The sequence below is a fragment of the Asparagus officinalis genome, chromosome 7, assembly GCF_001876935.1.
Source record: "Asparagus officinalis chromosome 7, Aspof.V1, whole genome shotgun sequence".
Taxonomy (NCBI): Eukaryota; Viridiplantae; Streptophyta; class Magnoliopsida; order Asparagales; family Asparagaceae; genus Asparagus; species Asparagus officinalis.
The window spans coordinates 29,077,987-29,093,121 of record NC_033800.1 but is presented as its reverse complement, the minus strand read 5'-3'; the positions used below and the strand labels follow the sequence as shown (position 1 = coordinate 29,093,121).

At 37.5% G+C, this 15,135-nt stretch overlaps 1 protein-coding gene across 1 annotated transcript; it reads left to right on the top strand.

The window, feature by feature from the left end:
* Positions 1,614 to 14,410, top strand: LOC109846890 (heparan-alpha-glucosaminide N-acetyltransferase). Its single transcript, XM_020416128.1, has 13 exons — positions 1,614 to 1,893; positions 1,989 to 2,126; positions 2,225 to 2,306; positions 8,841 to 8,917; positions 9,005 to 9,120; positions 9,975 to 10,092; positions 11,713 to 11,829; positions 11,968 to 12,059; positions 12,552 to 12,618; positions 12,734 to 12,815; positions 13,025 to 13,089; positions 13,811 to 13,954; positions 14,064 to 14,410. Exons 1-13 carry the CDS (start codon positions 1,732 to 1,734, stop codon positions 14,208 to 14,210), a joined length of 1,407 nt encoding a protein of 468 aa, XP_020271717.1. The 5' UTR covers positions 1,614 to 1,731; the 3' UTR covers positions 14,211 to 14,410.

Here is a 15,135-nt window from a genome sequence, read left to right as displayed (position 1 = left end):
TGGTGGTCGTGGCAGAGCTGGAGCTGTTGGTCGAGGTGGCAGCGGCAGAGGTATGCATTCCCTTTCATACATTTCCTTGGGGTAAACATATTGTTTACTTGGTTCTATTTTTCACAAGTAGATGAGCTTTTAGGAAGTGAGAACTAACGCTTGGTCTTCTTTTTGAATGGCAATCAACAGGTGGCGGGCGTGGTCGTGGACAATGATTGAGATTGAAGAGAGAGAGTGCCGAATTTGTGAAGAGGCATCTTTTCTCTGTTTCTTAATTAGACGAAGTGTGAAGAAGAGTATGATGCTGGACAATGGTGTTTAGCTTGTTTCCTTGTCGTGGTATGCATGTACTGTGTAGAGCATGTTCAAGGAGCTTCCTCTATATAGGAGCGGATGTTTTGCAGAAAGCCAATCATTTTTATTGCCATAATTTCGTTGCTTCCTCTTATTAGCTGCTGTTAAATCTTAAAATGTTTTGTTACAAAACCGGGCAACCGGCGTAACGTTGCTTCCTCTTATTAGCTGCTGTTAAATCTTAAAATGTTTTGTTACAAAACCGGGCAACCGGCGTAACTATTTGTGAATTTATTCCTTTCCGTTAAATCTTAAAATGTTTTGTTACAAAACCGGGCAACCGGCGTAACTATTTGTGAATTTATTCCTTTCCGATTCCGATTGTTCAAGACTAATATTTATGCTACAGTTGAATATCTAGAAATTAAAGAGTCCATGGTTGATGTGACTTTGGTTGGTGCTTGATGTAAACCCGCTGGTTGAATATTTAGCAGTGTTAAATTAAATGTGAAAGATCGGTTCTTGTACATCTAAGATTTTTTGCTTCTAACGTCTTGTTGCTGCGTCTGTGTCCCCCCTCTTTCATAGAGTGTTTGTTTCAAATCTTATAATTTTAGGATATAGATTTTACCATGGGATTTGAAATCCATAGGTAATTTGTTATGGGTTGGGAATCCTAAAACTTTGTTTGTTTCAACAATATTTTGGGATTTAGAATACTATAATTTGTTATATTTTTGTTGGTTTCAAACTTTTTAGAATTTGAAATCCTTAATTTGTCTAACACTTTTGAAATCCACTCCACCCGAAAAAGAGGATTTCACAATTCCTTAAATATATTACTTTTTTTTTATTATTTGGGGACTTGATATTCTAAAATTTGTTTTGAAACAAATAAGTTTTATGGAATTCTAAAACCCAAAAGAACCCACTTTTTGCTCCTAGAATTTAAAATCCCAACCAATTGCCAAATTTTTTTTGAAACAAACACGCCCCTTAGATGATAATGGGTTTTAAAAAAATCGAGGTATCTTTCACCTGCTGCAGACTTGCAGAAAACCAATTTGGCCTAACCTTTAGGGGCTGTTTGGTTCCCTGTTTTTGAGGGAAATGCTCTTTTGAAAGCCTGCCAAAAGTACCAAAAGTATCATATTTTGGCAGGCTTTCAGCCAAAATCTTCTTTTTTAAAGACGATTTTGACTAAAAGCCTGCCAAAAAGTGATACTTTTGACACATTTGACACTTTTAACAGGCTCTCTCACAAACAGGGAACCAAACAGCCCCGTACCTTTTCCCAATAATTTATTGAAAGAAAACAGAATCTTATCCGAATACTTCTTGATCCCAAGCTTCCCACTCCCCCAACTTTGCACTCCACCGCCCGCCAATTGCTCGCTCCAAATATTAAACGCTTCACTCATTTACCAATCAGGCGGAGGGAGCAGAATGGCGAGCTTCGAGCAAGATCTCCACCGTCCATCTCACTCCATCGAGGATCCTCCACCTCCTAAGAACCGCCCGATCATCGAGATTGCTGATGCTGAAGACCTCAAGAGGAAGTCCAAGCGGGTGGCCTCGCTCGACATCTTCCGTGGCCTCACCGTTGCTGTACTCCCTTCACCAATTCTTTTTGAATAATTTCTTCTTAGTAATTTTTTTTTAATTTGTAATTTTTGTGAGTTTTGTTCTGTTGGTAATTATAGATTATGATACTGGTGGACGATGCAGGCGGCGAGTGGCCGGTGATAGCTCACGCGCCGTGGAATGGGTGCAATCTTGCTGATTTCGTGATGCCCTTTTTCTTGTTTATCGTGGGGATGGCTATCCCTTTGTCTCTCAAAGTAAATCTTTTCTGTTTTGAATTTTGGAGGTAGAATTGTTGAGTTAGAATTGATTTTATCATTCGCTTCTGTTCAAACGCTGCTCTTTTGTTTTGTAGAGGATACCCAACAGGCTTCTTGCTGTAAAAAGAGTGATGATTAGGACTCTCAAGTTGCTGTTTTGGGGAATCCTATTGCAAGGTTTGGATGCTAGTATCTCCTTTTTTCCAAAAATAAATTCTTCGATTTAGTGCTCTCTTGATGGATCACATTGCTTGCCCATTTAGGATCCTCTCAATTATAATAATCATCAATTACATCATAAAATACTATGATTTTTCTTGAGTAAAAAGTAAGATTGAATGGTGCTACTTATTCTTGTTGGGGAATACCCGGGGCTACGCTAAACCCCTTTGATAGCGAAAAACACAGTATAGAGAAAAATACACCAAGATTTACGAGGTTCGGCAAACTTACCTACGTCCTCGGGAGCCACACAATTAATTTCTTATTAATCAACAAGAAATTACAATACAAAAACAGATCTCAAACTTGAGATCTCTCAAAATACAAGTCAACACTGTAGCTACAGTGTTGATTCCCCCTCTTTAATAAATTCCCCTCTTCTTTAATTCCCTTCCTCAAAATCTTGTGAGCTGAAGGAGAAAGAAGAGAGATCTCGAGAGAGGAGAGAGAGAGAGCCGCCGCCAGAGGGAAAATCGCAAGAAAGAGAAGTAGCCAGAGAAAGAGGCTCTGGGTTCCCTTTTATAGGGGAACCCTAAGTCCCTAACTACAAGCTAGCGCGTTAGACCTCGCCTGCGGGCGTGGGCGCTCAACCTCGCCTGATTGGAGTCGACATCGCCTGCACGAGCTCGCTTAGAGCTCCTCCCGCGCTCGAGCTCGCCAGACCCAACTCGAGCTCGCCTGCTGCACTCGTCCGCCCTAACTTCGTCTAAAGGACGCCTCGAACTCGCCATCGACCTCTCTAGCTCGAGGTTTGGTCTACACCTGATTCTAACAATCTCTCACTTGGAGATCAAACCATCGTCAGCAGACTATCTCAACAAACACATTCTCCTGTGTGGTTCCGCCCTCATCACCTATGCATGAAGGCCAACTAAAGTTGCGCACAACTCCAGTTTCTGAATGGTCATCATCTTTGTTAACATATCTACTGGATTCTTACTTCCTAAAATCTTCTCCAGTTTTAACACGTTATCTTCCAACAGGGATCTGATGAAGTGGTACCGAAGCCCAATATGCTTCGTTCTAAAGTGAAATGCGAAATTTTTAACCAAATGTATCGCACTCTGACTATCACTGTGCAATACATTCCTCTCCTGTTTGAATTCTAACTCTGTTAACAAACCCTGAAGCCATATCATCTTTTTGCTGGCTTCAGTTACTGCTACATACTCAGCTTCTATAGTTGATAAAGTGATAATCTTCTGTATCTGTGACATCTAACTAACATATATAGTTCCGACAGTGAACACATAGCCGGTGATGCTTCTTTGATGATCGACTTCACCTCCAAAGTTTGCATCTACGTACAATTGCACTTCCACCTCTCTCTTACCAAAGTACAAACACTTATGTGTGGTGCCTCGTTGATACCTCAGAATCCACTTGACCGCTTCCCAATGAGTTTTTTCTGAATTCGACATAAATCAGCTGACCATTCTCACTGCATGGCTAATGTTTGGTCTTGTACAGACCATTGCGTACATCAAACTTCCAATGACTGAGGTGTAAGGAATCTTAGCTATACTCTCTTTTTTTTCATCTGACTGTGAAGATTGATCATTTGATAGGCGAAAATGGCTGGTCAAGAGTGTGCTGACTGGCTTGGCGTCACCTATATTGAATCTCTGTAAAACACGGTTGATGTAATCTGTCTGAGATAACTGCAAGAGATCTCTCTTCATGTCAAACTCCTTTGACAGTTGCTGCTTCAAACTCCTTTGACAGTTACTGCTTCAAACTCCTAATATCCTCCATATCTGCACCTGCAACTAATATATCATCAACGATTCAACATACAACAGTAAGATGATATAACTGGACTGATATCTTTTGAAGTAGCAACAGTGGTCGGCGTTGTACTTCTGGAAACCTTCCTTGTGCATGAAACTGTCAAACTTCCTGTACCACTGCCTTGGGGTTTGTTTCAGGTCATACAAGCTCTTCTTGAGTCTGTACACCAGGTTTTTCTTTTCTTTTGAGAAACATTCTGGCTGGTACATGTATATCTCCTCTTCTAGATCTCCGTGAAGAAACACCGTCTTCACGTCTAACTGCTCGAGATGAAGTTCTTCAACTGCTACAATACTCATTACTGTCCTAATAGTATTGAGCTTTACCACAGGAGCAAAAATATCGGTGTAGTTAATTCCTTCTTTCTGCTAGAATCTTTTGACAACTAGCCGAGCTTTATATCTTCTGGAGAGTCATCTTACTCTTCTTTCACCCGGTACACTCATTTGTTGTGGAGTGTCTTCTTACTCGTGGGCAACGCAGCTAGTTGCACGTCTGGTTTGAGATGAGAGACTTCATCTCTTCTTTTTATGGTAAACTTCCACTTGTTCGCATCTCCACTCTGACAAGCTTCATCATAGTTTTCAGGCTCCCCTCCATCTGTCAACAACAGACAGTTCATATATCTCCTGTTGGGCACAAGAGGTCAAGAAGATCTTCTTAATATCGGAGCTGATGCGTCGGGCTCCTGCGCACCGTTCTGTCCAACAGACTCTTCTGACTGAGGACCTTTTGCATTGGGTTCTTCTGAAAGGTTACTCAGGACATCATCTTCATCTACAAATGTTAACTCATTTTTTGAGTCATCTGTATTATGCATGTCCTTATACATCACCTTCTAGTTGAATATCACATCTCTGCTCTTGGTCACCTTTTTGTTTTCGTTGTCCCAAATACGATAGTCGGACTCTTCTTCACCATAGTCGATGAAAGTGTATTTTTTTGACTTGGGATCAAGCTTATTCCTGTTTTGATCACTAATATGCACATAAGCTACACAGTCGAAAACTTTGAGATGGGAGAGTTTTACCTCTTTTTTGCACCATATCTCTTCTGGTATTCTGTACTCCAATGGAACCGATGGACCTCGGTTGATCAAGTAAGCTGCTATGTTGACTGCTTCTGTGCAGAACTATTTCGGTAGGCCTGACTGTATCCGAATGCTTTTAGTTCTCTCTGTCAACGTTATGTTCATCCGCTCAGCTAACCATTTTGCTGAGGTGTGTCAGACACGATTCTCTACATTCTGATCCCGTGCTCATAGCAGAATTTCTTAAATCCGGTGTCTTCATACTCACCGTCATTGTCGGTTATGAGCTTCTTTATTCTCAGACCGGTCTCATTCTCGACTATGGCTTTTCATCTCCTAAAAGCCTCAAATACTTCTGATTTATGCTTTAGAAAGTAGACTCATACTTTCCAAGAGTGATCATCGATAAAAGTTACGAAGTAGTGTTTCCCACCAATGGACGCGGTGGTGGTTAGTCTCCAAATATCTGAGTGAACGAGCTCTAGCTTCTCTTTCCTGGGGGTTCTGCCACTTGTCTGAAAGCTGACTTTCTTTTACTTTTTAAGTATGCATTCTTCACACATGTCCATCTCTATTGACTGCAGGCTTGGGAGTTTTTCCTTTGTGTACATGATGTGTCTTCATACTCACCGTCATTGTCGGTTATGAGCTTCTTTATTCTCAGACCGGTCTCATTCTCGACTATGGCTTTTCATCTCCTAAAAGCCTCAAATACTTCTGATTTATGCTTTAGAAAGTAGACCCATACTTTCCAAGAGTGATCATCGATAAAAGTTACGAAGTAGTGTTTCCCACCAATGGACGCGGTGGTGGTTAGTCTCCAAATATCTGAGTGAACGAGCTCTAGCTTCTCTTTCCTGGGGGTTCTGCCACTTGTCTGAAAGCTGACTCTCTTTTACTTTTTAAGTATGCATTCTTCACACATGTCCATCTCTATTGACTGCAGTCTTGGGAGTTTTTCCTTTGTGTACATGATCTTCATCCCCTTCTCACTCATATGACCGAGTCTCTGGTACCACAGCTTTGAAGTCTCATTGCCTGCTGTAACTGAGATCAAACAACGTGCACTTGTTGTCATATACATGGTACTAGTTTTCTTACCTCGGGCAATCATCATTGCGTCTTTTGAGATCTTCCAATCATCTCCATGAAAGATCGTGGTGTATCCTTCGCCAGCCAACTGGCCTATGAATATTAAGTTCTTTCTCAGATCGAGAATATGCCTGACATCCTTCAGCTCTCATACTGACTCGTTCAACTTAATTTTCACTACATCTTTGCCCAAAATAGCACACGATTGATCATCACCAAGGTATACATATCTAAATTTTTCGGAGACATACTTCTTGAGGAATTCTTTCTGAGAAGTAGCATGAAATGATGTTCCAAAGTCCAACACCCAAGACTCCTCTTTGCTCTCCAAAGAGCATATCAATGCATCATCTCCTCCTGAGGTGGAAGCAACATTTACATCTGCCTTTGTCTCTCACTCCTTCTGTGTACTCTTGCACTAATTCTTGTAGTGCCCGATTTTCCTGTACTTTCAACACTCGATATCCTTCGAGCTGCTGGGATTCCTAGATTTGGACCTCCTGTCCTCTGATCCATTTTCTCTGGTTAAATTTTTACCTCTTGACTCTTTATGTATATTAAAAAGGTTGTAGCTTCACCCGACTCTCTCCGTCGGATCTCCTCACTGAGAATCAGATCACGAATGTCATCAAACTTTAAGTTGTTACTTCCCGACGTACTCACAGTTGTGACTGTAGCATTCCAGTTTTCTGATAGGGAACACAAAAGGATCAACGCTCAAACTTCCTCATCAAACTCAATTTTAACTGAACTCAATTGGGTTATGATCGTGTTGAGTTCATTGGGGTGTTGTGCTACTGACGCGCCTTCCGCCATTCTCAGATTGAATAACCGCCTCATCAAATAAACTTTGTTCGCGGCTGATGGATTCTCATACATATTGAGAGTGCTGTCATAAGACCTGTCATGGTCTTCTCCTTCGCAATATTGAACGTAACATTACAAGTTAACGTCAATCTGATAATTCCAAGGGCTTGTCTGTCTAGAAGGTTCCACTCATCTTTCTTTATAGAATCTGGCTTCTTCCCCGAGAGAAGTTGATACAAATTTTTTCGATACAGATAATCCTCTATTTACATTTTCCAGAATTCGAAATATGTTCCATCGAACTTCTTTAATCTCACATTTTTTTTATCTACGGTCATCGCTCCCACTTGAATCTGACTTCCTCTAAATCGTTTCAGACTCTGATATCAGTTGTTGGGGAATACCCGGGGCTACACTAAACCCCTTTAACAGTGAAAAACATAGTATAGAAAAAAGCACACCAAAATTTACAAGGTTCGGCAAACTTGCCTACGTCCTCGGGGGCCACGCAATTAATTTCTTATTAATCAATAAGAAATTACAATACAAGAGCAGATCTTAACCTTAAGATCTCTCAAAATACAAGTCAACATTGTAGCTACAGTGTTGATTTTCCCTCTTTAATAAATTCCCCTCAATAAATCCCTCTCTTCTTTAATTCCCTTCCTCAAAATCTCGTGAGCTGAATGAGAAAGAAGAGAGATCGCGAGAGAGGAGAGAGAGAGCCGCCGCCAGAGGGAAAATCGCGAGAGAGAGAAGCAGCAGCCAGAGAAACCTTTTATAGAGACTGAGCTCGACCTCGCCTGCGGGCGTGGGCACTCGACCTCGCCTGATTGGAGTCGACATCGTCTGCATAAGCTCGCCTGGAGCTCCTCCCGTGCTCGAGCTCGCCAGACCCAACTCGAGCTCGCCTGCTGCACTCATCCGCCCCAACCTCGCCTGAAGGACGCCTCGAACTCGTCATCGACCTCGCCTACTCGAGGTTTGGTCTACACCTGATTCCAACAATTCTACGAATGAGTCACAGCTGTCTAGAAACTATTGGTTGGTTATAATTAAGAAAGTGGTCTTTACAGGATTTGTTGATGCAGGGTACGTCATCTTAACCTTTAATTGTGTGCAGTTCCAGTCGTATAATTTGCTTGTGTAAGATAACTCTATTTGCTTTGTTCGAGTATAAAATAATAATAATAAACTCATGAAATCCATGCTTTTTGTGCTTCAACCACTTCTTATCTCCTAAGAGTCAAGCATTTCAAATTGGATGATTTCATTTTTCGTGAAGTATTTAATGTTATCTGTGATGATTCATGGGATGTATACGACGAATTAGCATCTACATGCTTTTGACTCATTCATTGGGTTCGTCGTGTCTTCTATTTCCAACATATTTCAACCATAATTTGTTATTAGTTCCTAGTATGTCAATATTATCACTTCCCAATCTTTGTGATATTTAATTTGTATACATGCCATGCTTGGCATGTGAGCATACATTCCTGAGAAAGGACGATGTCAGAAGAAATTTCATTTCACGTGTTTCAGCACATGATAATTAGTAATTCTAACTTTTTTTTAAGTAAAACAAGTTTACTGCTAAATGATCTATTCTAACTTTTTTTTAAGTAAAACAAGTTTACTGCTAAATGATCTATTCTAACTTTTTTTTAAGTAAAACAAGTTTACTGCTAAATGATCTAATTGCTTCAGGCTTGATTTCTTTTCTTTTTACTAGGATTTTCTCTATGAAAATTTATTTGCGTGTGCAGGTGGGTACTCACATGCTCCAGATAAATTAACATATGGAGTTGACATGAAACATATAAGATGGTGTGGCATCCTGCAGGTGAGCCATCTTACTCATTTTGTCAATTTTACACTGAAAATCACCCGAGGAAAATTCTGATCGGTGTTCCGTTCTTTGACTATATAGCGCATTGCTCTTGCATATGTGATAGTATCACTGTTGGAAATTTTGACAAAGAATGCGAAGGTTGTGACTGAGTCACCTGACCATCTCTCAATCTTTAAATTATATTGTTGGCAATGGTAAGCTTATTTCATCTCTTATCTGGATTTGTATTACTTTTAAGACTTGCATATTTATCTGTTAAAATATCTGGTATCCACTTCCGTATTCATGGAAATCCTCTGGGGAAGTAAAATTATATATTCATATCTGGTCCAAAGAAAACTTAGCTGCCCATCTAACAGCACTATGGTCCCTACAGAAAATACTGTACGTTATTTGCTTGAGCAATATAAGCTCCAAAAGTTACACGCAAACATCAAACATGTCAAAAGAGAAAGCAGTTGCCAGAAAATAGAAGGACAAGGGAGCAAAATCAAGAAACCTTCCATCAAGAAAACATCCATCCTTACCAAATGAAAGTAATAACATGAAAAATCCATTGGTAAAATTTAAGTATTTATGTGATAGTGACAATATTTGCAATGAAACAAGTCGCATAGATTAAGCATCATGTTTTCCCTATTTAACATTTGGAATATCAAAAATCCAAGGTAGCCCATGATATACCTATCGTGTAAAAGACTATTTTATAATCAATACTGCTAAAATTTTAGAAAGCACACCCACCAATTATATTTTTCCTTTTTCCTTATTTGACAAATCAGTTTGAGACTATTTGATCTACAAATATTTGAAATTGATAACATATTCTCATCATCATAAAAACCAGAAACAAAAATTTCTCAACAGCTAAATACCAGGTACTAAGTGATGGAGTCATAGACAGTCAAATATATATGAAGTGATAGATCATTCATTTGTTGATTTAGCGGTTAACTTGAACTGTTTGTCGTGAATGTTATATATTATTTCATCATATACCCTTTGAATCAAAATTAGTGAATATTTTCCATCTTCTTCCCATTATCAGGTTGCTAGGAATCTGTATTCTAGGGATCTACCTGATAGTGATTTATACGACCTATGTCCCTGACTGGGTCTATACAGTAAAGGACATTGACAGTCGCGATTACGGAAAAGTTTTTGCTGTAAGTATGTTCGCTCTTATCCATGAAACTAGATTTTTGTATTATATTAACTGGTTTTTACTGTTGTTAGTGACTTGACTTCTTTCGATATTTATACGCTACCAGAACATTTAGTTTATATAGTTAACTAATTCAGTTTTGATATGAAATTCTTATTTAACTGGAGATAGTACTGAGTCTACTATTATAATAGCACAAAGAACGTGTAGAGTTCTCAATAGAAACTATATTTAAATTGGACAGGTTTTTCCCAGCCAATTCTTATCCAATGATACTATCTTTAGCATAATGTACATTTGTGTACTTATGCCAAGGGCAATTTAGGATGTTACATGCATGGAGATTTACATATCTTCATAAACTTCAAATTTCGAGTCGGTAATGATCCATCATTTGTTATATCCGTTCTTTGATTTGGTTCCAGTCATTCAGGATTCAGCTGTCTTGTCATAGGAATCCTTTTGTTCAGTCTTGGATGTTCTAGATATCTATTAAGTGTAAATTTTAGACCTATAGGTTGTAAGAGAATCCTACAAGGTTGACAGTGAACAAAGAGGAATGAATGGTAGAACTAACTCATTTTTTTCCTAGATCAAGTGGGTTCCTTATTGGGTTTCAGTTACAAAAAAAAATTCAAACTATGTGGATCTGCACCTTGCTATTGTTATTAGCCCTTTTCCTTATTGGCTACTGATACAATTTAGATGAATAAACACTTTCTCTAGCAAAATTGGTGACTGGTGACCAACTACCAGTTTTCAATATAATCAGCTCCATTAAATATACATCAATTCTGTAAGTGCCAGGAAGCTTTTGCCTAACATTGTACTTAGGGGTGGAAAAGAACCAAATTAAAAAATAGTCTGTTAATTGTTTGTGACTATTTGTTTATATTTGCGTCGGCAGTTCATTAAACAATAAATAAATAGTTTGAGTATTTGGTTCATAAATGAATAGAATTTAACAAGATGTATATTCAATTCATTTGATTATCAGATATTCATTTAGAGTTCCATTCATTTGACCCATTTACATTTTGTAATTTAAGTTCTATGCTAATTTTGCCTAACTTAAAGAGCCCTAAGTCAATTTTTAACCAAATTTCTTTAATCAAATAAAATTATCTTTTTAGTTACATAGTTTAATATTCATGAACTATAGATTGGTAATCAAATAACATATTGTAATATTCGATAAATATTTGCGAATATTCAAAATTTATTCTTATTCGAATTCAAAGAAATTTAGAGAATGATACACAAATTTGTATACAAATTTGTATTTGTATTTGGAAATTATAAATGAATACAAATTTGAATACTGTGGTATTCATTTCCAGCACTACTTGTACTTAACCGGTACAATCATGTCATAAGACTAGAGTTACATAGTGAACAAAGCTCCTCAAGAAACATGGCAGGAGGTCAATGGTGACTTCTGCTTGTCTCAACCCTGTAATCATAGCTATATGAATACCACATGAGAATTATGTTATTTGATAATCTAGAACTGAAAATCTAGTAGCACATGCATCCGTATGCATCTCAGTGTCTAGGGGACCTTCTTTTTGGCTTCAAAGTATATACAAATAAATGACATAATTAAACCCTATTATTTTAGGTTAAATGTGGTACTAGGGGGCGATTGGATCCTCCTTGCAATGCTGTGGGATATATTGATCGCCAAGTGCTAGGAATCAATCACATGTACCAACATCCTGCTTGGAAGAGATCTAAGGTGATATTACAATAAACTTACGGCAATCACATGAATACTTCATACATGTATTTGTTTTTTCTGGAAGTATTCATACATGTATTTACTAACTAATTTTTAGAATAGTTGGTGATATTTTGCATTTTTAAAGCATTGCAGGCTTGCACTTATGATTCCCCTCATGCGGGTCCATTTAGGAAGGATGCTCCCTCATGGTGTCATGGACCATTTGAACCGGAAGGAATACTAAGGTCTGTCATGCTAAATTGAGGTTTAAAATTCATATTGGTAGGTTCTAAAGACCAGTGATGAGAATGGCTTCGGTTAAAATGTTAGGAAAGACATCGTCTCAAAAGGATTTAGCCTTTTTGAGCCATGGTTCTGAACATATTTACCCAACAACCTTTCCAATCTTTGTCCATAATCATCATCGTTGTTGTCATTGGTCCTAGACATTTCCCACAAAATTTCCTCTTTTTATGGTAAATAAACTTACCATTTCATATGCATCAAAGTGTATATACTGTACCATTATGTTGATGAAGATGCCTTTTCTACGGTGTGTGGTGATAAGAAACCAGATTATATGCCCATTCCTATTGAGGAAATACTCACGATATCTCTCAGGAACATGTGATTTTTTTCTGAGTTGTTTTATTTTTGTTAAATATTATATGAAATTCAAGTTTGGCTATTGGCATCACTTTTTTTTTGCATTATGCTTACGTCTGAATTTATTGCAGTTCGATATCTGCTATTCTGAGCACAATAATCGGGGTGCATTTTGGACATGTTCTTGTTCATATGAAGGTAAATATCAGTTTCATAACACCTTTATTATGAGATGGTAACAAGAACAGTGTAAACAAATAAATTTTCCTGAAAATTTTCCCTCATTCTGTCTTTCTTTTCCCCCTCCTTTTAGAGTCATTTGGATAGAATAAAGCAGTGGGTTGCGATGGGTGCAAGTCTCCTCGTTCTTGGAATTGTTATGCATTTTTCACATGGTGCGTGTGAAGGAGCAATTTGAATGAACCTTGATAAGCTTCATATTCATGTAGTTGCTATATTTCATAGTTTCACATATCTGTTATGACTTATGAGATAATTCTTTTTAAACAATATGCTAGCAGTTTCAAATTTTTTCTTTATTGTAGGTGTTTTTTTCTCCTTTCTCCCCTCTGTTATGCACTGATGTTTTGCTATTTTTATGCAGCAATTCCTCTAAACAAGCAATTATACAGCTTCAGCTATGTTTGTGTTACTGCCGGAGCAGCCCATTGACTTCAAAATTTTGACCCGAGCAAAGACTATCATTGACACTTTTGCATATTCCTATCAATAGGCTTTATGTATAGAACCAGTTCCTCACAGAGAAATGATTCTCCTGTATTACAGAGGATTTAACTCCTTCCAGGCCTAAGCTACTATATGTTTATCCTAATTCAAATATGAAGGTTCTCATCTTATGAATTAAGATCTAGAAATTGCTAGTGTTGAATTTGTTGCCTAGACTGAGTGCACATCTTTCCTTCTCTTTTTATGTCCTTATGGAGAAGTGGATATCAATAGGGTATTGCTCTCTCATGGAAGTGCATGGTATTTATGTACATATTCATAAACCATGAAACCACCCAAATATTCATGGCACATAGCCAACTTGACTATCTTTCTGTCTTGATGAGAAAAAATTGGGACATTAATGGTGATTTCATATATCAATATAGCTCCAAAATCTTTTGAAGTCCAAAATAATACAACTGTAAGAGAAATAATCAACTCAACTTTTTACAAAAAATAAAAAAATAAAAAAATTCTGAACTTCACATCCTGATCTACATCCAAACTCTATCTTGGTAAGGGAAAAAGGTCTGATGTTCGAAACTGATGATGTGATGTATCGAATTGACTCATAAAACAAACCGAGGGATGCAATTTTAATGAGAAAATACATTCAGAACTCTCTCATCTCCTTGAATTTGACATATTATGTTCTAATCAGGTTGACATCATTGGATTGTGCTATTTGTTTCTACCACTGGAATGGATCGGCAAGAATGCTATGTTAGTCTATGTAATGGCAGCTGCAGGCATTTTCGCAGGATTTTTCAACGGATGGTATTATGAGAGCCCAAATAACACTCTGGTATCTTCTCACTCCATATCTATAGTATACATTTAAGATGTTGGCAAAGTTTGCGAAATTTCTCATTTTTTGCTTCATGCTTTTTAATTGAACTTGATTTTGGTTTCAGGTCTATTGGATTCGGAAGCACATATTCATTAACGTTTGGCACTCAGAAAGGGTGGGCATTCTCTTGTATGTTATTTTCGCTGAAATATTATTCTGGGCACTGGTTGCAGGGATTTTACATTGCTTGGGTATTTACTGGAAACTGTAGAATTTCAAGCCGGTACAGTGTGCAAAGATTGTAGTAGCTGTTGGTAATATAACTTTCATTATTGAAATTTCATGTTTATAGCCAACAATATATTTCAATTCACATGAAAATGTACTCTATCATTTATTCTGCTGAGAATTTGGGCATTCCTCAGTGAGTATTTCATGCGAAACAGAAGTAAATTCTCATTTCACTTGTCATAGTACTGATGTAGCCTTATATTACTTGCTAAGAGTTACATGCACGTCATTATTGTTTTGAGCGTGTATTTCTTCTGATAGTTTATAGTATTTATTTTTGCCTGGTTCATCAGTTTTCAAGGGTAAATGGTAAAGCCATAAGGGGGTCAAAAGAATTACTAGTTAAGGAAAGGATTAATTGTGAATAGAACCCTTAGTATCACTCAATTGCAAATAGACCCCTAATTTATTTATTTATTTAGACTTAGAATAGTGAAAAAAGTTTTGAGAAGGAGGCAGATGGACTCCTTATAGTTCTATTTGTGAGGATAGATTCCCAAATGTTTTTTCCCCTTTTTTATCTTAGTCAAAAAATTTCGGAAAGAGAGCGTATTTACACTTGTGTTAATACTAAGTGGGTCCATCTGCACAAATAGAATTATAGTTTTATATTTTAATATGCACAGTAATGTCAATTTATAGAAAATTCGATTTAAATTTATGATTGTGGGATTTGAATTTGGACGTTTCTCAGAAAGTATTTCATGCGAAACTGAAGTAAATTCTAATTTCACTTATCATAGTATTGATATGACCTTATATTACTTGCTATGAGTTACAGGCAGATCATTATTGTTTTGAGCATGTATTTTTTTCTGATAATTTATATTGTTTATTTATGCCTTCTTCATCATAAATGGTAAAGTCTTAAGCGGGGTCAAAGAATTACTAGTTAAAGAAAGGGT

Bases quoted from the DNA above. Each gene is read 5' to 3' on its own strand.
- LOC109846890 (XM_020416128.1), top strand. From the start codon at position 1,732: ATGGCGAGCTTCGAGCAAGATCTCCACCGTCCATCTCACTCCATCGAG. The intron at 12,060-12,551 runs GTCTGTCATGCT...AATTTATTGCAG, and splicing joins GAACCGGAAGGAATACTAAG to TTCGATATCTGCTATTCTGA. The intron at 13,955-14,063 runs GTATCTTCTCAC...TTTTGGTTTCAG, and splicing joins AGAGCCCAAATAACACTCTG to GTCTATTGGATTCGGAAGCA.